The sequence below is a fragment of the Vanellus vanellus genome, assembly GCF_965231255.1.
Source record: "Vanellus vanellus genome assembly, chromosome: 4".
Classification (NCBI taxonomy): domain Eukaryota; kingdom Metazoa; phylum Chordata; class Aves; order Charadriiformes; family Charadriidae; genus Vanellus; species Vanellus vanellus.
In genome coordinates, this window is record NC_138909.1 from 27,313,796 (window position 1) to 27,334,940 (window position 21,145).

Sequence of the window (21,145 nt, forward strand, 5' to 3'; positions counted from 1 at the left end):
AGCACCTGGGTAATCTCAAGCCGTGCTTTCTCCACATCACCCAAGCGATGGCCGACATTTAGGCTCCTGGCAGAACAAAAAGGGCAGAGACATTAAATGTTAACTATTCCATGCTTACTAAATGATGTTATATTACATTAATATCTCCATTATCACGGGGATGTCTTTCAGAATCAGTATGAAAATTGTTGCTGCTGCCATTTCCTCCTCTACCATATAGTAAATGGGTATTTGCGCTTTTGACGGGCGTAAGGCGCAGGGGATCCCTTGCTGGCGTGACAAACAACAGCCACCACAGGCAGAGACCCTCTGCCTGGGACTGAAGGTGCCCAGTGGGGGCTCTTGCATTTACGCAGAGCCCCGCTGAACCGGCACGCAGACGTGTGCCCAAGCACAGCAGTTACAGGCATCGCTCCACACCGAGTGTCGTGGTTTATGCTTAATGCAGGGGCCTCAATGACACAGCAGATGAGGAGAACTCCCTTTGAAAAGGCTTATGAGGTGCCACCTGTTTCCCGGGTCAGAGTCAGGACTTTTGAAAGCACATATGTTTTACAAGATCCAGATCAACTGAACAAAGTAACATTAATAGGACCCCCTCCCCTGCTTGGGCGCTGGGCACGAGGCCTGGTGCCTGGCTTGCAATTAGCAGCAGCTCCCCGGGGGTGTTACAGCCTTCCCCAGCGGCGGGGAGACTTCACAGGGAGGATGTGCAGCAACAACAAGGAAGAGAAATGTGTGATTGAGGGGACAGAGAGCTTCTGAGACGAGAAGGAGCTGAAGGTTAATTCATTTCCCAGAGGAGGACTATTCAAATAAGTTCAAAGATACGAGCTTCTTCCAAAGCAGGAGCTCCCCTGCGGCAGAGACCTCCTAATTCGGAGAGCATCCCATCTGCAACAGAAGCTGCATGGGCACGCCCATAACCTGTTGGGGGGAGCAGCGGGGAGACCTTCCCGCCCGAATCAGACCTTCATTCAGACCCACAACATCAAATCCACCAGCACAGGTCAGGGTGCGGATGAAATAAACCCAGCTCACTGCAACCCTGCACAAGAGCTTGCATAAAGCAACCAACCTGAACACCCCCAAAAGCCGCACCCTTCCTCTGGATCCACCTCTGGAGCTGTTTTTCCAAACACCACAGTAGCTCCTAAAGCAGCACCATTTTAACATCTACATACAAAACCTCCTGATGTGTTGGGCTTAGCAAATCACAAGCTACCTTAAAAATGCAACACAAAATTAAAAAACTCGCTGTTCATAGCTCCAAGTAGGGAACTGAGTAATTAATATATAGCCTAATCTACAGTTTCTGCTATCCTTACACAGCTCTAGCGCTTTGGCCTGCAGCCCCTTTGCTTAATTGCTCTCGCTAAAGATAGCATTCTTCTAATGCAAAATAATCTGGTGAATCCTACACCCGTATCAGGGCTAAATGCAGGGTGAGTAAGAGGAAAAGAAGAGAGCTCAATATAACAAGGTGTTTGCTTGCATTCAAGGGAAAATAGAAAGGTTTACCAAAAGTCAAAATAATATATCACAAATGAAATTAAATCCCATTAAAAGCTAATTTTTCTAGCTACCTAATATTATTTTTTTTATGGTGAATGTTTCACAGATGATCTTTTTTTAACATATAATATCAAGCCACAGCCTGTCTGCATGCCAATGATACCTTCTTTAAAGAAATATAAATACCATGCAACACTTCTGATCTTTGTTGTATAAAGATTTTCTTTTATGAAACACTATTTAGATGCTTCATGGCCAGCAAACATAAATAAATGCTATAAAAAGTAGTCTTGGCTGCAAGAGAGGTCTGAAAGACTAAATTCCTCAAGGGACAGACAAATAAACTGAGGAAAGTTTTATTTCATTATCAACATAGTAGCCGCATACATACATCAGCTGGTATTAATCTTGGTTATAGCTTGAGGCCAGTGACTGATGGGATGCTGCAAATTCAAATTCTGAAGGAAAAAAAAAAAAAAAAGGTCATCCTCTTGATTGATACATTAAAACTCATTTCAAGTTAGATCGGGTTGCGGACATCTGACTTTTCCATCTCAGCACGCATTTGGGTCGGTTTCTGCAGTTTTCGGTTTCCCACTCCGCACTCCTCTGCTGCGTTACCTTCCCTGTGCCTGGAAGGACTGCCTGCAATTGCAGGTTCAGGGACTTTTTTCAGGAGGTTGTATGTGACTGGTCATGTTTCATAGCCAAAATGAATTTGCCTAATCCTTTTCTGAATCCATTCATCATTTCGGCCTCCATAACATCTTACAGCAAGGAGCTTCATAATTTAATTACACATTGTGTATAAAGGTTCTGAAATTAGTAAAAGTTATTAAAGTCTTCTAGCCAAGAAGAGTCTTACTAGCTAGAGTCTCTTGTTTTGTGGGAAAGCCTTGCTGAGTGGGCAAGCCTGCTGGAGGTCCACCTAGACATGCAAGCTTTGCAGCTACTCTTTCCTTCCGGCTGGCACAAATCAGGAGAGGAGGTAAGGTAAATACTGGAGAGAAAGCTTGGCTTTCTGTGGAGATGTGCAAGCCAGAACATGGCTGATCAACCATGGCGTAATGGTCTGACCTGGCAGATGAGCAACAACGGCCATGGTCTGGACCCTGGCTGGCTTCAACCCTCCGCAAGTCGCCTGGCCAGTCTCAACAGGTCCCTCTCTCTCATTACCCTTCTCTTCAGGGTAGAAACCATCCTCCTCCTTAGGCAGGGCTTATTCCCAGGGACGGTGAGAACCCACAGGTCGGGCTGAACTCAGCAGGAACCGCGAGTGGTCCCAGAGACGCAGGCTAGCACCGCACGGGGAATTTTGTGATGGTACGTGCAACCATTCACTTATGGTTTTCTCCTCTACCCCACACCGTCCTTAATGTCATCCCCCTCTTTTTCAGCTGAGGGTCTCATCTGTATGTCCCTGCTCCAGCACAGTTATGAGTTGAGGTCTGCAAAATTTGACCCAAACCACTTTGTGTGTGGGGTTGCCCTACTTTGACAATCCAGACACACCTGCAGGACTTTTGCTCGCATCCCTTTAGTTCCCTCAGCCTTAGAGAGCCTTTCTGAAATTCTGAATTGCAAGCCGAAATGGCCCGTTTTCCCAGGATGTGGACACGGTAACCCACGAGACCCACACAAAGGAGAACGGAGCTAAAGGTGAAGTGGCCAGCTGCAACTCAGAGTGATCTCACTCTCCATCAAAAGGTGAGGCCTAACTGCTATGCCCACGCGCCGTGCCTCTCTGCCTTCCACTCACCGCGAAGACATGTGGTTTTGGATCGTTACTAGACCTGAAACCGTGAAGCTGTGAGGCTGAGGTGACAAGGCTCTGAACGATACCCCAGGCTCCTGCAAACTTCTTCTGGTGCTTCCCTAGCAATCACCGCCATCTTTGAGTGGCATTCAGCTGTTACAGTTTAATATCTCCATCAGGCAAATTAATGGCCGTTACTTCCCTGGGAAGCGAGAGATGGTACTTTAAAATAAACCCCACCTCCAAATAACTTCCTTGGCAAGAAGGAAAATTCGCCACCTCGTTATTTGCTTCAAACATTTCCCCCCGGGGACTGACGCACGTTTCTCCGAGCGCAGCGAGATCCCTAGTACAGCCCGGCTGCTGTTCCCCCTCCCCGTCCAGCTGTGTATGTGCGACGGACTTGGTCAGACAGAGGTCAGAGGATTAAAAAAAAAAAAAAAGTAAATAGGAGTCGTGGACTGGGAGCACACATTCACTGCATTTCTGAACTGTCTTACTAAGCCGGGAGAAGCCTCCCACACTCCCATGCCATTAGTGCACAGCTGCTGCTGGAAAGTTGCCCACGGAGCCTCCCTCCCCTCCCACCTCTTTCAAAGGACCTTGTCTGGAGCTACCAGGCTTCTGCCGGCAATATTTGTCAGGGCACAGAGGACTACTGTCACTTAAAAACAAGTGAGGGATTACAAGACGCTTTGATTTCGTTGGGAGCGCGGAAAGTGAACGGTTGCCCTTTCAAAAGCTAGGAGGAAATGCTGGTGCAGAGTCAGCTCTGCATCTTCATCATATATTTGGCAGAATATTATCAACTGGTCCACGCAGAATTCCAAAACAGGCCTAGCTACAGCCATGCCAAGGGCTTTTGTAGAAAGATGAGTTCTGCACAAAGCACCTCACATACTTCTAGGGCTACAGATACTAATTTTGCACTGTACAAGCAAGCATCAACAGAAATAGACATTTTCAGGGTGAGGTTTCTGACGACGCCTGCACCAAACCACTCGCAAAAGCCCCTCGGTGCCATTCCCTACGGCATCCAAGAAGTCGCAGTGTGAGATGTCTGCTGGCAGTTTGGAGTGCAAAGCTAGAGGAGCAGAAGCAGGACTCAGCTAGAGGAGCAGAAGCAGGACTCAGTCAGAGGGGCCTTTGAAAGCCTGCCCGTGGACACTGCCCCCGGGGTGCGGCATCCTGGCTCTCAGGGATGGAGAAAATCTCATCCGTTCTGGGCCACGTATAACATTTATTTATTCAGGAGCAGAACTTCCCCCTCTAAGAGAGTAGGAAATGTTGACATAAACGGGCAAAACTGCTGCTCTGCAATTAAAACATGCTTCTTCAGCCAGAATCTCTCACAAATGCAGTGTCCAACAAAACTACTAAAGTTTGGATTTTCAAAGGCCCCCTCGGGGATGTAGTACTCTACTCCCTTTGAACATCTGTTCCGTCCTTTCAAAAATCCCAGCCTAAAAATCCCTGCTGGGGGCAGCGTGTTGCTGTGCTCCTCTCAGGTCTTACCTTTAATACAACATTAACCTCACATTTTGCATTCTGCCGTGCATGGCTTTCTGGGTTTGGTTCTGAGTCCTGCCTCCCCTTTTATTCACATGCTGCAGATTATCTGATCTGAGGAGTCATCAGAAATAATCCTGCAATGGCACTGCTCTACGTAAGGGTTAGTTCGCAAGCTACTCCGTGTCACCATTTATTTGGATAAACCATGCCACTTCCCCTGTGTTTTATCTTGTGCTTAAAGAACGAAGAAGAAAGAAGCCCCTCAACTGCTATTTTAATCTCAAAATAAGATAACTTAACATATTCGTGAGATCTGAGCCACCAATGCCTTCCTCTAAACAAAAGCTCTTACAGTAAAAATGCGCTGGTGAGATTTTCCCACTCAAATCTCATAAAGCCCATGTTGTCACAAGGGCTAAGAAAACCTAGCTCTTTAAACAGAGTCATTCTGGGCTAAGAACATTAATGGCATCCTAGAACTGGAAAGCGGGTTGTGTAAATTAAAAAGCAAAAAGCACATATACGCTCTTAATATCCTAATGCCTATTACGTGTGATCTCTTTCAAAGTAGCTTTAAATGAGAAGTGCAGTTGCTCTTTGATATAGCTGCTAGAAACATAGCCAAGATGTCCTTTGTTATAATTTTTAAAAATTAGTCTGCATTTCATAAAGACTCATAATAACTGGGTTTTTGAAACCAGCACACATTATTCCCTTGTTGTTTTTTCCTCCATTCAAAGCATGAATCCGCAGCAAATACAGAGCTATTCCCTTCACCCAGCAGCATCCTCTTGATTTCGCCCAACCACGGACCGTCGGAAAGAAGCTCCTTCAGCGTCCAAGAGGCAGACGATGATGCGTGTGGTGAGAAATCCTCCCCACACCACCTCTGCTGAGGCTGGGGGGAATCCCCCCGAGGCTGCTGGGGACTGGGATCACTGCTTCAACATCCGGGACCCCACAGCCGCCAGCAGCATCTGGAGACCACAGCAGGCGACCCACGCCAGTGAGCAGCGGGATGTGGGCCATGGCGCTATAGGACACAGCATCTGCAACCCAAAACTGGACCCAAATCCAAAGCCACACCACCTACCTGGACCCTGTGTCAGTAAAAGCACTGAAAAGGGACTGCCCTGCCAAAGCGTCCATTTGCCTACAACACAAGAGCAACAGTGCTTTCGGTTTTGCCCCACACCCGTATGGATGTTATTTACGGCTTTTCCCATGGCATTCGTCAGAGGAGCAGCGAGCTTCTTACATACAACATCGCATTTATTCTCACAGGGTGAACAAGAGGCTTAGAAGTATTATCCTTGTTTTAGAGGTGAGGAACAGGTCCGTATTTCTAAACACACTCATGCCTCCTGACGCAGCCCTGGGGCTGGCTCCCTAGCGGTGCCGCACAGCAGCCCAGCAGGCAGGAGACGGCAGCGATAACGCTGCAGAGCCCAGGGCTAAGCGTGGCATCCCTGCTCGGGCCCTGCTCACCCCTCGTCCTGACGCAGGAGGATTTATTTGCTTCAGAAGGAATTTGGGAATTCAGCCTATATATTCAACTTGCTCATAAATCACGCAATGTTATCTAAATAGGGTGGCAAACGCAAACCCAGGGAACAGGCATAATTTGGTCACATCGTCTCCAAAAGGCACTGTGGAAGCTTGATCAGAGAGATTTTGAAATGTGACGTCCTTTTTTTGTGCTTTGCAGTCCTGGGGGAGCCGCGGGAGCCCAGAGGTGGGGTGGCCGTCCCCGCAGGCCCGGGACAGGCAGGGTGCGCAGGGCAGTGGTGAGGCCCGTGGGGCTCCCCTCCTGCACCCCAGCTCTGCCACCCGTGCACCTCGCAGGTCATTAAAAAGCCGTGCTACACCGCAGCGGTGGGGTGCACGCCTGGCCCGCCGGGGACCCGCAGGGCACAGCGTGGGCTGCACCCACCCCTCGGGGGGAGGGGGATGGCACCCTCGACGTTTCCCCCCGGGGGAGAAAAACCCGCGGAGGGTTTGCCTAGAAAGACTCTCTCCAAACTGGCCCTGGCCTCTCGGGCGGGGGGGGGGGGCTTTCTGCCACTATTTGCTCATTTGGCGGTCAATATAAAGGAGTTTTTCCCCCGGGGGCTGCGTAGCCCCGGCCCGGCCAGGGCGCAGGGACGCGCCGTCGGGCGGCTCTTCCAGGCGGAGCCCGTTTGGCTCCACAGCCCGGTGGTTCTAAACAAAAGGCTTGGCTTGGGTTGGTTTTTTTTTTTTCGGTTTTGGATGGGTTTTGGTGTTTTTTTCTTCTTCTTCTTCTCAGAAAATAACTGCAAAGCCCTTTGCAAAAATATATGTCTATATTTTTATTTTTATTTATTTTTCCCCTCCAGGGGAAAACTCGCTCCTTCCCTCCACTCCCTCCCCACCATGTGCGCAGCGCTCCCCCCCCCCCCCCCCGTCCGCGTCCCCGTCCCCCCTCCCCCGGTGCCTCCGGGCTGGCATGCGTCCAGGCCGGAGGATTTTTTTTTTCTTCTCTCTCTCTTTTTGTATTATTAGTAATTCTTTTTTTAATATATTTTATTTCCACAGCACATTTCGGCTCCAGCTCCCCAAACTCTTTGATCTCCCCCGCTGTCTCCTTACCCGGAAGAAAACCCTCGCCCGCTCAGCTGGGAGCTCGGCGCACACGTGGGCGCCCTGGCGCGCCTCCATGCTCCTGCCAAATTTAGTCACACAAAGGGCCCGGGGGGGGCCGGGGGGGGAGGGATGAAAGGGGCCGCCGGCGGGACATCAAAGGCGCCGCCGCCCCGCCCCGCTCCCGCCTTCCCCTATATCGGGGGCGCCGGCGGCGGACGGCGCTTCGCACGCGAGGCTGCCCCCCTCTCCCCCCCCGCCGTCCCGCTTATTGCGCCCGGGGGGGCAGGGGGGGGTCGTCCTTGGGACCCCGGTTCCCCACTCTCCCCGATGACAACACACACACACCACACACACACCCCGCCAAGCTCTGCGGGGGTCGCCCCGCTGCCCCGACCGCTGGTGCTCGACCCGCCCCGGGCTTCCCATCGCGGTTGCGTCCCCGTCCCCCCGCGCCCCCGGGGAAGGGCGAACCGGGCTGGCCGTCGAGGAGCGCTCGAAGTGCGGACCCCCTCAACGCTGAAATGCAAAAAAAAAAACCCCAAAAATAACAAAAAAAAAAACCTGAAAGCGCCCCCAAAACAACCAAACAAAACCAAAACCCCAGAACTCTAAAGCGCCAAAACTCGCTCAAATGACCAAAAAAAGCTAAAAGGCAAAAACCTCTCCAAAATTTAAACAAACAAACAAACAAACAAAACGCGAAATTACAAACCAAGCTAAAATTAAAAGAAAAAAAAAACAAAAACAAAAACAAACACCCAAAACGCAAAGATACACCCTGTTGAAGCACTAAACCGCGCGGCCGGCGGTGCGGAGCGGGGTACCGGCAGGCAGCGGGCACGGCGGCGGGCGCGCTCCCGGCGCCGCGGTCCCGCCGGGCGCGGGCGGGGACACCGCGGAGTGCACCCCCCTCACCCGGGGCCGTGCCCCCCCCCCTCCACTGGCCGTTCCCCCCTCCCCAGCCCCACGAACTGCGAGTAAAGCGACAGCTTTGTGTTGTCTCCAGTCAAATCTGGCGTTGGAGTTGAGGTTTCCTGAGTTTATCCTCTTGTCATAAATCATTACGGTTTCAACCTCCCTTCCCCCCCCCCGCTCCCCGCCGCCCCCACCCCGGCCTTCTATCTGCCTTCAAAATCCTTCCACCAAAAACCGATCCGGGAAAAACTCCAGCCCACATGAAGGGGGAAGACCCCGGGACGGCGGAGGGGCGGGGGGAGGCTGCTTTTCCAGAGGGACCCGGTAATGAAACAGACGGGGGGGGCGGCCCCTCCGGCGGGGACCCCTGCCTGATCCTGGGCCGGGCCGGGCCGCCCCGTCGGGGGGGGAGGTGGGGGGGTGGGGGAGCGGGCTACAGCGCTCGGGCGCTCGCCGGAGGATTTTGGGTTTTTTTTGTTTTCCGAAAGGGACCGGCCCGGGGCACCTTCCCCCGGCGCGGGTGCCCGGTGTCCGCCGAGCGCCGGGAAAGTGAAGAGAGGCGGGAGGGATGCGGCGGCATCTCCGCGTACGAACCATCCCCGAGTTGCCGTTTGCCAAACAACCGCTTCCCGGTAGCCTCTTCAGCCGCCTTCGGGAGACCGGGGGGGGCTTCCCTCCGTCCGGGGAGCGTTGCACAATTAAGCCCCTTCCCAGGCTTTACAATTCTAATTTCTTTATTTCTCGATTATTTATTTTACGCACTTGTTCGACTTGACAAGTCCGTCCCCCGTTTCCCACTACCCCGCTCCCTTTCTCGGGGATTTGGCGGGTCTGGTTTCTCAGCTGGATTTTGATTACTGGTTCTCGGGCAGCCGATGCAGAGCCACGAGCGGCGGCGTGGGCAGCCGGGCTGAGCCCACCCGTGTCCCGGCCGGCCGTGCCCGCTGCACCGAGCCCAGCATCTGCTGCAAACGGATTGAGCATCCCCATGTTCCCGTTTCCCGGTCTCCCGGCGCCGGGAGGTTTAGGAACCTCGCGGGGCATGTGCACAGCACGGACCGCGCTTTTCCCATGCCAAAATCGTGGGAAGTTGTTTCCTGCAAAACGCGCGCCCGTCGCGTTGGCAAAAATAAAAAGAAGTTGCGGGTTTCCCGAACGCAGCGCCCGCTCTTGTTTGGATATTATTTTTTTTATTTTTTTTTTTTTTTAATGTACGTGTAACCCTGCACCGGGGCGATGCCGTGTCACCCCGGAGCTAACGGGGCAGCGCTACTGCTGAAGGGACGGAGCGAGGGGGGTGAATCTCTGTCACTGCTCTGGCTCCGCTCACCGGGGCGACACCGGGGCGAGCTCACCCCGGCGGGTTTTCTCCCGGTCGCTCGGGGGCTACTACATGTTCTTCCCGGGCTCTCGCTGCATTTAATGGCCATGTGTTAATTCTGCCCTTCGTCCGAAGCGGGGGCGGGCAGCCCCCGGGCACATCCTCGCACGCTCCCCCTACCCGAGCAGCTCCATGTGACTGTTCCCCCCCCCCCCCCCCCAAAAAAAAAAAAAAAAAAAAAAGAAAGGGAAATCTCAACAAAGCAGTCCTAAAAAAGCGGGTCTGTCTGTCCGCCTGGGGATGCGGCCAGCGCCTGAGCCCGCCTGGGCGGGCTGCTGCCTGGGGGGGTGAGAGGAGCGGCAGTGCCCCGGCGCAGCCCCCCGGTGTGGCACACGCACACACGCAGATGTAGACGCACGCACGGACAGACAGACAGACGTACAGCCTGAGCAAAGTTTGCTCGGGGGCAGACCCGCACTCGCTCCCCCCCCGCCGCCCCCCTGCCCCGGAGCCGTCGGCCCCGGCCCCCAACGCCCACCCGCCCGCCCCCCCCCCGCCCCGGGCGCGGTGTCAGTCACGGCGGCTCCTTTCATCTCCGCCGCCCCCGCCCCGCCCCGACGGCGGCGGGAGGAGGGCGGGGGCGATGCTGGAGTTGGGCCGCCGCCGCCCCGCGTCCCACCGCCGCCCCCCCCGTGGGGCGCCGTGCCCGCCGGAGCGGCAGGCGGCCCCGCGCCGGGCACGGAGCGCGGAGGCGGCCGGAGGCGCGGAGGCGCCGCGGCGGCAACTTTTTTTCCCTGACCGCGGGCGTGGAGGGAAGCGGGGGGGGGGGCGCATCCCCGCCCGCTCCATCCCTCCATCCCTCCCTCTCTCTCTCTCCCGGGGCTGTTTCTGCCTCGCCCCCCACCCCCCCCCCGCGGTGCCGCCGTGCCCGGAGCCGCGGGCGAAGCGGCGGACAAAGGCCCGGTGGGTGCGCGCCGCGGGCAGCGCCATCCCCGTCTCCCGGGGAGCCCCCTCCTCCTGCCCGGCCCCCCCCCCCCCAGCCATTTTAACTCGGGCCCGCCCGGGTGGTGGCAACTTCACTTGCAGGCGAAACTCGGGCGGGCTCCGCTCCGCTCCGCGTCCCCTCACCCCCCAGGGTGAGCCCGGGCCCCGGGGGGCGGAGTAGGGGGGACGGGGCTCCTGGGGGGCGGTCCCCGGCGCGGTCCCTGGGGGCGGGCGGGACACAAGCGAGTGTATTTCGACTTATCCCGGCCGTGCGGCGCGGCGGGGCGAGGCTCCCCGCCGGGCCGGTGCCGTGCGGGAGCGGGGGTACCTCAGCCCCGAGGGGGCGGGCGGGTGGGGGTCTCCAGCTGCCGAGAGCCACCCCGAGGACTTCACGGGATTTTTCCTTCTTCTCTCCTCCTTCTCCTCCTCTCTCCTCCTCCTCTTCCCTCCTCCTCCTCCTCCTCCTCCTCCCCCGGCTGCTCCTCCCGCTCCCGCTCCCCTTCCCGCGGCGGGCCGGCGGCCGCAGCAGACGCCGCGCTGCCGTGAGGATGCCGCAGCTGCCGGGGGCCGGGGGCGGTGGGGGGGACCCGGAGCTCTGCGCCACCGACGAGATGATCCCCTTCAAGGACGAGGGGGACCCCCAGAAGGAGAAGATCTTCGCCGAGATCAGCCACCCCGAGGAGGAGGGCGACCTGGCCGACATCAAGTCTTCTCTCGTCAACGAGTCCGAGATCGCCCCCGGCGCCAACGGGCACGAGGTGCGCGGCCGCGGGGGCTCCGCGGAGCAGCGCGGAGCGGAGGGGGCGCGGAGGCGCGGGATGCCGGCGGGCTCCGGGCGCCGCCGCCGCCGGGAGGCAGGGAACTTCGGCGGGGCACTGGGAAAATCCCTATTTTCCTAATTTCCCCCTAAAAAAAAAAGCTATACCGCCCCCACTCCCGTTCCCAGAGGGGCGGCGGGCAGAGCCGGGCGGGCTCCGCGCCCCTCCGCGCCCGGGGATGGGCTGGGGGGGGGAGGGGGGGAGCAGCCCCCTCCGCGCTTCGGGCTGGGACGAGAAAGTTCCCGCGAGTCCCCCGACGGTGCGGTGGTATTAGACCTCAAGCAGCCATGAAATTTCCTCGGTAAAATCAGCGGGATCGGAGCATTAGCCGTAAACTCTTAAAGGGATTTGCATAAAACTGTTTGGGAAGAAATTCCCAACGCTAAAACAACTTCGGGGCGAGCGGGGAACCTGCTTTTTTATTTTTCTTTCATTCTTTTTGATTTTTTTCTTCTCTCCCCCCCCCCCCCCCCCCCAAAGATCTGGTTATGAGGGCAACCAGATTTTCATTATTATTTTTGGTATCTTTGGTACCGAGAGTGTTTTGACCGCCGAAGCTCCAAATATTTTCCAGAAATAAGCCCCTTTCGTTAAATGTAGGGCGCTTCTGCTAGAAACGCATCGCAAAGCCCCATAGTTATTAACATTGTCATAAAACGATCGTTTACACAAAACGTTTCTGGTACAGTTGCCTTCCAAACGACTTAAAAGGGAAAAGAAAGATGCTTATCTCTTGCCGTAACTTTTTTCTTTCTACAAGAAGCTGTAGCGCTGTGATCGGTAAATGAGCATCCATACAATGACTTTTCTTCTTTTTCTTCTTTTCTGGTGGTGGATTCCCTGCTGTCAGGTTTCCAGGCAGACTCAAGCGCAGGATTCCTACCATGATAAAGGCAGAGAGCACCCCGAGGAAGGTGAGAAGCGCACGGTCCTGTCTTGTGATATTGTCCCTCTTAGTCCCCCTGTGAGCCTCCGCATGGTTCTCAAACTGGAGCTTGATTTCTTTTTGGGAAACATAAATTTAGTACCTTTTGGGGAGGGGGGATGCCAGGGCTCATTCAAAGAGCATTTAAAAAGGAGATGAATGTGCAGCACATTTATCTTGAGTGACCAAATGGTATTTCGGTTGTTTAGAAACTGATAAGTAGGCCAAATGGATCTTTGCTGAAGAAAAAACTATTTTTAGGATATCAGCTTAAACACATCTATCTCTTCAACTCATACAGTGCAGCCGAGTTGTGTGTGTTCAGAAACTGCGCTTTTTTCCCCATAGCCAAAGTCTGTCGGTTAAATCTCCTCTTCTAAATCTAAGCATGAACAGACCTCTTGATTTTTAACGTACCAGCTGGTTAATTTTGATTGAGGAGGACAGAGGAAAAAACAGAATTTGCTGAATATCGCTTAGGAAGCTGGACACGCGTACAAAGAATGTGTGCTGTGAAGGATGGGAGATTATGTTTAAAATGAAACGCTTATCATCACAAACTAAACCAGATCGTAAATTCCGTATAAAGACAGACACAGTTCAATCCTGGTGCTTTCTGAGGCTCTGTGGCGATCTTTCCAAATTGGTCATTAAACTGCCTAAAAGCAATAACGTCCACGCTCGTGGCGTTTTGGCAGTGAGGAGGGGAGGAAGGTCAGCTCTGTATAGTTTTCTTTTTCAGCCTTGCATCCTCTTAAAACCTCACCTTCGAGTAGTATCATTGTCAACAGTCATATAGGTGGGAGACCTGTTCACCCCCCCTTTGCTGGACCTGCACCCAAATTCTTTATTTTCCTACAAAATAGCCTCCCTCACTTGGGTTCCCTCTTGACTGTAGTGCCATGTGTGTTCAACAGCCCCCCCCCCCCCCGAATTGTTAGGGTCTCCTCCTAAGCCAGCCCCTGCCCTCTAATTGTTCCTGGTGAGCGTGGCCAGAATGAATTGTTCGCTGCACACAGTGGCTCAGCGAGAGAAGGAAATGATTATATCTAGTTATCGCTGCCCTGTTCCTCCCTTTCCTAACAATGATGTTGGAAACCCATACTGGCAACACTTCTGAATCCACAAATCCTAGAGGGATGTATAAAATGGGGGAAGACTGCTACTTGAGAACTGGGATGTCATTGCTGATGTTTCTGCCTTGATTTGAACAGGGACTAGCAAAATAAATTGGGTACTCTGAGGCTAGTCCATATTTTAAGCATAAACTCACTGAGAGTACTTGTTCCTTTAAGAATTAACTCCTCTTAAAAAATGTTATTACAAATTGCTGCAGACCACTTTCTGTCAGAGGTAATTTTCATGAGTAAGGAAACGTTTGCATGCAGAACATTTTTATGAATGCACAGTACCTGTTTAAGTACTCTAACTTACAAGAAATGCGTATGTGGGGAATAATGTAATCATTGTTTCCTCTTCCATAGGAAAGCATCCAGACAGTGGCTTATACAGCAAGGGACCATCATACTCTGGTTATTCTGGGTATATCATGATGCCAAATATGAATAACGACCCGTACATGCCTAATGGATCTCTGTCGCCACCCATCCCCAGAACAGTGAGTTATCTCTTCCAAAGACCGGTTTTGGCGAGCTGGGTTTCCTCCTGTTCGGTCTGCAGTGCGTGTTCACGCCGGGTTTTTTTGGGTAGCTTCAGTTACGGTGAAGGTTGCGCTTCTGCTATTCAGAGCCTCCGTCCACGGGAGTTTGAGAGATCTTGGAGGTGTTGGTCGCAATTGCGGTGGAAAAGCTGAGATTAATGTCTGCGGTGTCTGACATCCTTTGAACAGGGATGGGGGCTTTGGGAGGGGGGGAGCCCGGGTTTACGACTGTAGGATAATGTATGGCGGCATGATGTAAATGCCATCTTTGTAGTGACTGGGACAGATGTGAATTTTCTGGGTTTAACTCTTCATTTGTTGAGGAAAATTGAGGGCGGAAAGTAGAAATGTTGAAGTTGCTTATCAGTAAGATGAAAAGATTGGATTATTTTTTTTTTGCCTTCAGATACGGCATTGCTCTTTGCTGATTGATACTTATTTCTGCCATCGGTTGCTCTGCAGGAATGCTCTATGTGTCTGGGAGCATTGCTTTGAAACATACTCTGTATCTTCAGCCACAAATTGTGAAATGGTTGTTTAGGAATTAGTATAAACTGTGACGCAGTAGTTACAGATTTCCTTTAGGTTGTGGCAGGCACTGATTCTTCCAGGTTGGTCCCTCTGTTTCTATTGATGTAGATGCACATGTGATGGATTTTAATGTACTTTTAATTTTGGATTCCCATTTATTTTTGTAAACCTCTTGGTATACTTGGAGAGTGATGGGGAGGCAATGTAAAAAATCAGCTGTTGAAATGATATGAGTAGAACTGGAGTGGAGGGGGAAACAAATTTGCTTGTAGGCTTCCTGGTGAAAAAATGCCGCTGCAGTTGTGTGTGCTGTGGTACGAGAAGTTGGATGCTGTTTTTTTCCCTGTGATAAAGCAGTTTTTCATCTTACTGGCTCTTGGATTTTTACTTGGCAGTCTCTGTCAAACAACTGACATTATTTTGCTCTCCGACGTTCTTGATTTTTCTTCAGGGTTGTGGCTTTTGACTTCAAAAACAAAAAAGAGGGTCCTAATCTGTATTGGTAATTTGACAGTAGCAAAGCCTGTTAAATTAGTGGATGTTCGGATTTGGAATGACAGGGCGGTTTGGCGCTGGGAAGCACACAGATCTGCCCTCTTTATATGTCACCGTTTGCGTTTGAAAGACGCAAAAACTCCTGCAATATATTGCTTTCTATAGCTCTCTTTTTTAAAAAGAACCTTGTTTGTGTATAAATTACAGTTCAGAGGCCTACAGCCGGTTAGGGTGAAGCATGATGACCACGGTGTGTTGATATTTGTTGTTGTAAACGCTGCTCTACAGAAAACTTCAGTTTGGATGTATCGTGGGGAAAAGGATGCAGCTCCTCGAGAGGGCATCGAGACTCAAACCTGCCCCTTTGAGGACCGGGAAACTTCAGACCTTTTTTTACCCTCCCCTTTCCCATGTCACCCTCCTAAGAAAGTCTCTATTCCTGGTGCAAGGCTTTGAACAACAAAATCCAGTTTAATTATTCACTGAGGATTTTCTCCGTGTATGCGTGATGTGGGGCCGCCGCTCTTTACTGATCTGGCATCGATGCCCCCAAAGTATCGGCTTCTTGCGGAGCCTGTCTGCTCGGGTACCTGAGGGACCATCCTACCTGGGTACGTTGGAGGGGAGGAGGGGGGGAAAACGCATCTGCTTTCTAATTGTAAAGCTCCCTGCCGAACATCTGAGGGGCTAATTTAGTTCAGTGCTGCTCACACATGTTAGAGCAGCACCACTATTTCGGTAAAATAGTGCTGTTGCAGGGCTGCAATGTTGACATAAGCCTGGAGTTCTTTCAGTTTAACCACAAGGCTACACGCTTGAGTTATTAAATAATTTTTTTTTTTGTTTAATTGAACTGTAATCTTTGTTAGTCTCCTAGCTGACAGCTGGGTTTTAACGCGCGCGAGATCAAAACGCCGCATCCAGGAGATGACACGCTGGCTCGCTTCATGGCTAACCACCGCTCCAGCCCCGCGCGCCGCTGCCTCTTCACCTTCGCGGGGTCCCAACCGCCGCCCCGACGGTTTGCTTCTGCTCCCCTTTTTTTTTGCGGGGGGACGCTCCTGGGCTGGGGGAGGAGGAGCAGCTGAGATCAGCGAGGTGGAGGTCTCCCCTGGGGCGTCGGTCCCGGGCCATTTGTGCGTGGAGCAGCCCCTGCGGTGCGTACCTGTGCCCTGCCATTTGCATGACAAAGCCGCTTCGTGTTGCTGCATCTGTTGCCTGGAGGTGTTAGGCAGGATTAAAAAGCCGCCCTGGGGCGCTGAATCTTTTCTTTTTTTCCCAAACCCTTGGAAGGACCCGGCTGCCTGCAAAGCGCCCGGGGGGATGCACGCCCCGGGGAGAGGCGGTCAGAGCCACAGGACTGGACCATCTCTAACGGAGGCGGCCTCCGCTCGCTACGCCAGCGCAGAGAGAGCAAAGATTTCTTGGAATGGGAAGAAAAGTAACTTTCACCAACGTATGCCGGGGAAAAAAAATGCCATTTTTTTTTAGAAAAAGCAAACGCTTTACATTCTTGCTCTGGAAAAATTAAAAATACAAATTTGTGATCAGACACAACATGTCTAATAAGCCTTAAAAGAGGAAAACTGTAGTGTAATTTCAGCGCAGCTTGTGGAGGGGAGAGGGTGTATGAAGAGGATTTCAAATTTTCCTAAATCTGCGCTAGTGTTAGAGTGGTGTCATCCATCTCCTCCTCTTTTTTTTTTTTTTTTTTTTTAGTGTTTTTTTATTTATTTTACTGGCAACTGATTTGCCTTTTATGAGTTGGGTTTGTAAGAGCAGGAGAGTGTTAAATGCAAGTTCGGGTACAAGCCTCGTACCGCAGAACGAATTCTTATCAGATAGCTGGGTGAGTGAAAGAGCAAAGCAGTTGGTTTGGGTGGCTGCAGGAGAAGTGGCATGTGATGGTACTGAAACCGCAGTAACACCTGGTGACTGTGCATCCTGTGTGCTCGAGAGATGTTTTGGTGGTTTCTCAGCATCGCGGGGGTACTGAAGGTGGGAGATGGAGACAGCTGTTTGTTTTCTAACATGTGTGGGTTCTTTCTTACTTTTTCGTTAACAATACTGGTTTTGGGGTAGCAAACCTTTCTCATCTGTGTGATGGGAAAGTGGGGACCAAGGAGGTGACTGAAGAAGAATAATTTCTCTGTGGCTTAAAATTCATCCAGAAAATCATTTTGCCTTTGTTCCTCCCTCTTTCCCAGTGAATTAAACTTTCTGTGGGAAGACAAAGGATTTCTGCAACCTCTCTTTTGTCTGTTCTTATCTGTTCTTGGGGTCTGGGTTTATTTCTTGGTGGCTAAACTGTCTCTTTGTAACAGCTGGAGGTGTTAAATAGGTTGGAGGATACAATCTGTTAACACCTTACAGCGACTTGCAAAACAGCATATCCATTGGAAAATGGTGAGGAATTCTGCTGAGGGAGTTTGAATGCAAGGAACAACGTTTATATGCAGGACCCCCCTACCCTGCCCAAGTTTTGGATGTTCCTTGCGTGCTTCTGCATGGCAAGGGATATGGAGATAGCTCCTGTCTTGAAGAGCTCGTGTCCCAGGAGAAATTGTGCAGATAACATGGATAGGAGGAAGGAGGAAGGTAGAAATAGCAAGAATGAGTGGCTACAGAGCTTCAGTAAGAGGGTTTTGTTTCCTTAGCTGCATCTTGCTGTCCCTCTGAAAGCAGGCTGGTTCACTTGCTTGTGGGGAATTTTTGGGGCCCCAAGGGGAATGTATGGGAGCTGCAGAAGGACATGAACCAGATTTTTCATAATATTGTCTTTTCTTGAGAGTTCGCTTCTGCTGACTGTGCAATTGCAGGCACTTGCTGGGAGCCGTGGTCAGCTGAATGCTCAGCACGCCTGGCCCAGTATGAAATGGACTTTGTAGCACAGATGTAGGGGCTCAGCTCCTGTTCCCGTATCACCCATCAGAAAGCTTTGCACTGATTCCCAAGTTGACATTGGAGCGGGATGCTCCGAGGGCCGTAGGCAGCTGTGGTCCTGTCGTACGTCTCTTTCTTCCCCCTGCAACCCCAGCCCTGTGCCTGAGGAAATGGGTTGCACGGGCAGCGCGGGGGCTCGACGAGCCGGAGCTGCTCACCCACCACTGAGGCTCTGCCGCTTCGCCCTGCGTGGCACATGCCTTCTCGAGGAAGTTGAATGATGCCAATTAGCCCCTTAAAAAACTTCGGAATCAGGTGCAGAGGAGCACAAAGCTTCCCGCCTCTATGGAAGCAGGACTTGCCGGGATTTATTCGGGTTTGCACGGGGAGGAATTTTAGCACTATTTGCTGAGGGGCTTGGTGAGTCGCGCCAAATGCCAGCACTGGGGGAGAAGAGGAATCTGCTCGGCGCTAATAGAGGGACTTCACTGCTGCAAACGCCTCTGTCAGCTGCTGTGACCCAAGCGTCACAGCTGATCAGTCTGAGGTACGAGCCCAGTCTCTTGTGAAACATAAATCCCAGCCATGAATGGTTGTGGGCCGAGTTTGGGTGGTGCTGTCTTTCTCCCCCATAGTGAAATGAATTCTCCTTTTGGAAAAGGGGAGCAGAAGAAGTTACTGCGGTGCCTCTAGGTTGGCCTTCGTCTGAAGCTTGGTCTGGTTGCCCGTGAGAAGATGGCACAATCCAGGCAGAGTCTTATGTACGTATGTCCATCATTAGTGTGGCACATACCAGTGAAGAAAACAGCCTTTCTGCTTTTGCTGCCTTCTCCTTTGGGGGGGTGTGTGTGTGTGCAATTAGCAGATCTATCCAATTGTGAATGGGCAAGAGGGAAAGAAAATGTTCTCCTGACATCTCAGTCCAGAGGCAGCAATTGTTTATGTGTGTGACTTCAATGGAGGCGTAATCAAAAACCCCACCCATTGCAAATCATCAAAGTCGGAGCTTTTGTATATCGATACGTGTGTAAGCTTATGCCCTAAATCTCCTTTTTTATTTATATCTAGGAGCTAATTCAATATGAAATATAAAAGGTGGAGCTGCCGCTTTCGTTTTGGGGCGGTTTAAAAGCAAAATGTCATTCCTGTTGTTTTGGTGCTGTGCCACCTCTCCTCCAACTTAATCCCAACCCAGAAAAAATGTTAATAAGAATAGCTTGTTACGGGCTGCAAATGCCAGGGAGGATATGGCTCGAGAAGAAAGCCCAAAGCTCCACAGGTTCAGGCATCAAAAGAGGAAAAGACTTTTTCCAGGTACTTGCAGCATTGCGTGGCTGCAGGCATCGAAAAGCCTGGGTACCGCAGGCCTGGCTCCTCCCGAGTATTTAACTTCTGTTTATAGTTAGGGAAAACTCCTCCTGATACGTGAAGGAAATAACCCACACAAAAGCACTTTACTGCTGCTGTAATATTTCCGAAGTCTCATTAGAGGCATGTGCTGTTTTTGCTAGTAGTAAACCACCGTCTGTGTCTCTCGGAAGAAGACACACGTGCGAGAGCATCCTTTAATACAGACACTGAGCATTTTGCAGCCTGAGGTCCACGCATCGTGTGGGCTGCTGTGATCTCCTGTCTTGCTCTCACATGGATGGACACCAATCCGGCGTCTGGCCTGTCCCAGGGAAATGCTGACACGAGCCAGATGCTCTGTAGGTCCTCAACCTGGTGGAGGCAGATTGTCCTCAGCACGTGTCCTCCCCACAGCTGCAGGGGAGCCACATGCCGTGGTGCTCCGGTTGTGCGTAAATGACTCCTGTTTGCCCCAAATTGCCCCCGTCCTGGCAAGCAGGCAGTTATCGCTAAGCTGCTTTGGGCAGTGAGGCACGTTTGGCGAGAAGACCCTTCTCATCTGGCCATTTGGTTTGGTCCCTTCCCGCAGGACGCTGGGGACAAGGCGGCACAGCTGCTTGGTGTGCTGCTCCTGCCCAGGCAGTTGGGGATTAGTGTCTCTGTCGCTCCGGCCCTTCGTAAGCAGTAGATTCACTTAAGAAAATTGCATTCAGAATAACCTAATCTAGCAGCCCAATGGCTTCTATTTTGAGACTTGGATCTTGTGGATATGTTTATTTAGTTTGGGTTTCCCACTTCAAAGGAATCTGTCCTCTCAGCAAGAAAGTGATTGAGCACTTAAATAAAAATGTATTCATTGAATCTTTGGGATTGAGCTAAAAGTGCAGTAGGGAGTTAACGCGTGCGCCAACTGTGCTAATCAGCCAGGGATTGCCTGTTCTCCTAAAGGGGAAGAAAAGGGGTCTGAACTGCCTCAGGAGAAGTGGCATGACTTCCCCTGGCTTCTAGCAGTGGTGTTGCTTGCCGGTACTTCAGGTTGAGATGAAGGACCTGGAATATCTTCTTCTGTGATCTTCAAAGATACCAAATCCCTGGTGTAGAAGAGCATTTTCATGGAGCTGAAAGTCTCCTTGACGTTTGTTTATTTTCTTTAAGTGGCCGTGGGTATAGGTAAGGTTGAGGCAAAAAATCAATAGGATGAGCTTAGTCAGCAAAAATTACAAGTGTAAAGTTAGGAGGCTGTGATTGAATATTTATAAAATGGGCAGTTAAAAAGTAAGTATACTGTTGCCACCAGCTGTGACACGTAAACCAGAGAATCGCTTTGGTTAGGAGCTATTAGTCAATCCAGAGAGCAGTTAATTCCCAAAAGTGTCTGTCTGTCCAAGCGCTTTCAGTACTCGGGCTCTGTACTTCAAAGAGTGCTGCCCACGTCAGCGGGCAGGTCTGCTTCGCCCAGCCTGGTGCACGGGGGAGAAGTCCCTCTGGAGCCTGTCACTTCACGTGTGTGTTTGCCACAAAGTACCTTCTGAAAACGCCGGCGCTTCGAAGGAGCAGGGGTGCGCACGTGTGTGCTGGTGGTGCCAGGGAGCTGTAGTAATGCTGCTTCGGCAAACAACAGAAGAAATCTCTTTGTTGGACCTTCCCCCCCGGCCCCCCTCCTTGTTTTCTGAGTAGGGAAGCTCTAAAGTAGATGCTGCTGCTACACGTCCAGCGCTGTGCCAGGCACTGCACTGACTCGGTGGCCCTGCTCTAAGGAGCCCGTGGCTCGCGGGAGCTGCAGAGAGCCCCGCCGTGTCGGCACTGGGAGCGAGAGACGGCGCAGAACTGGAAGGCGTGATGCTGAAATCCCATTGATGCTGGTGGGAGCTCAGCT

The 21,145-nt window shown here is 51.9% G+C and overlaps 1 protein-coding gene across 5 annotated transcripts in view; it reads left to right on the forward strand.

Moving 5' to 3' along the window:
* Positions 1 to 11,155: 11,155 nt before the first annotated feature.
* The window catches only part of LEF1 (lymphoid enhancer binding factor 1), a gene marked incomplete at both ends in the record, with an annotated part of 70,203 nt that continues 60,213 nt past the window's right edge, over positions 11,156 to 21,145 (forward strand). For all 5 annotated transcript variants that reach the window (XM_082482563.1, XM_082482565.1, XM_082482564.1 and 2 more), the window contains 3 exons: positions 11,156 to 11,365; positions 12,276 to 12,339; positions 13,835 to 13,968. In XM_082482563.1, coding sequence (XP_082338689.1) covers positions 11,156 to 11,365; positions 12,276 to 12,339; positions 13,835 to 13,968 — 408 coding nt within the window. The remainder of the gene's footprint in view (positions 11,366 to 12,275; positions 12,340 to 13,834; positions 13,969 to 21,145) is intronic.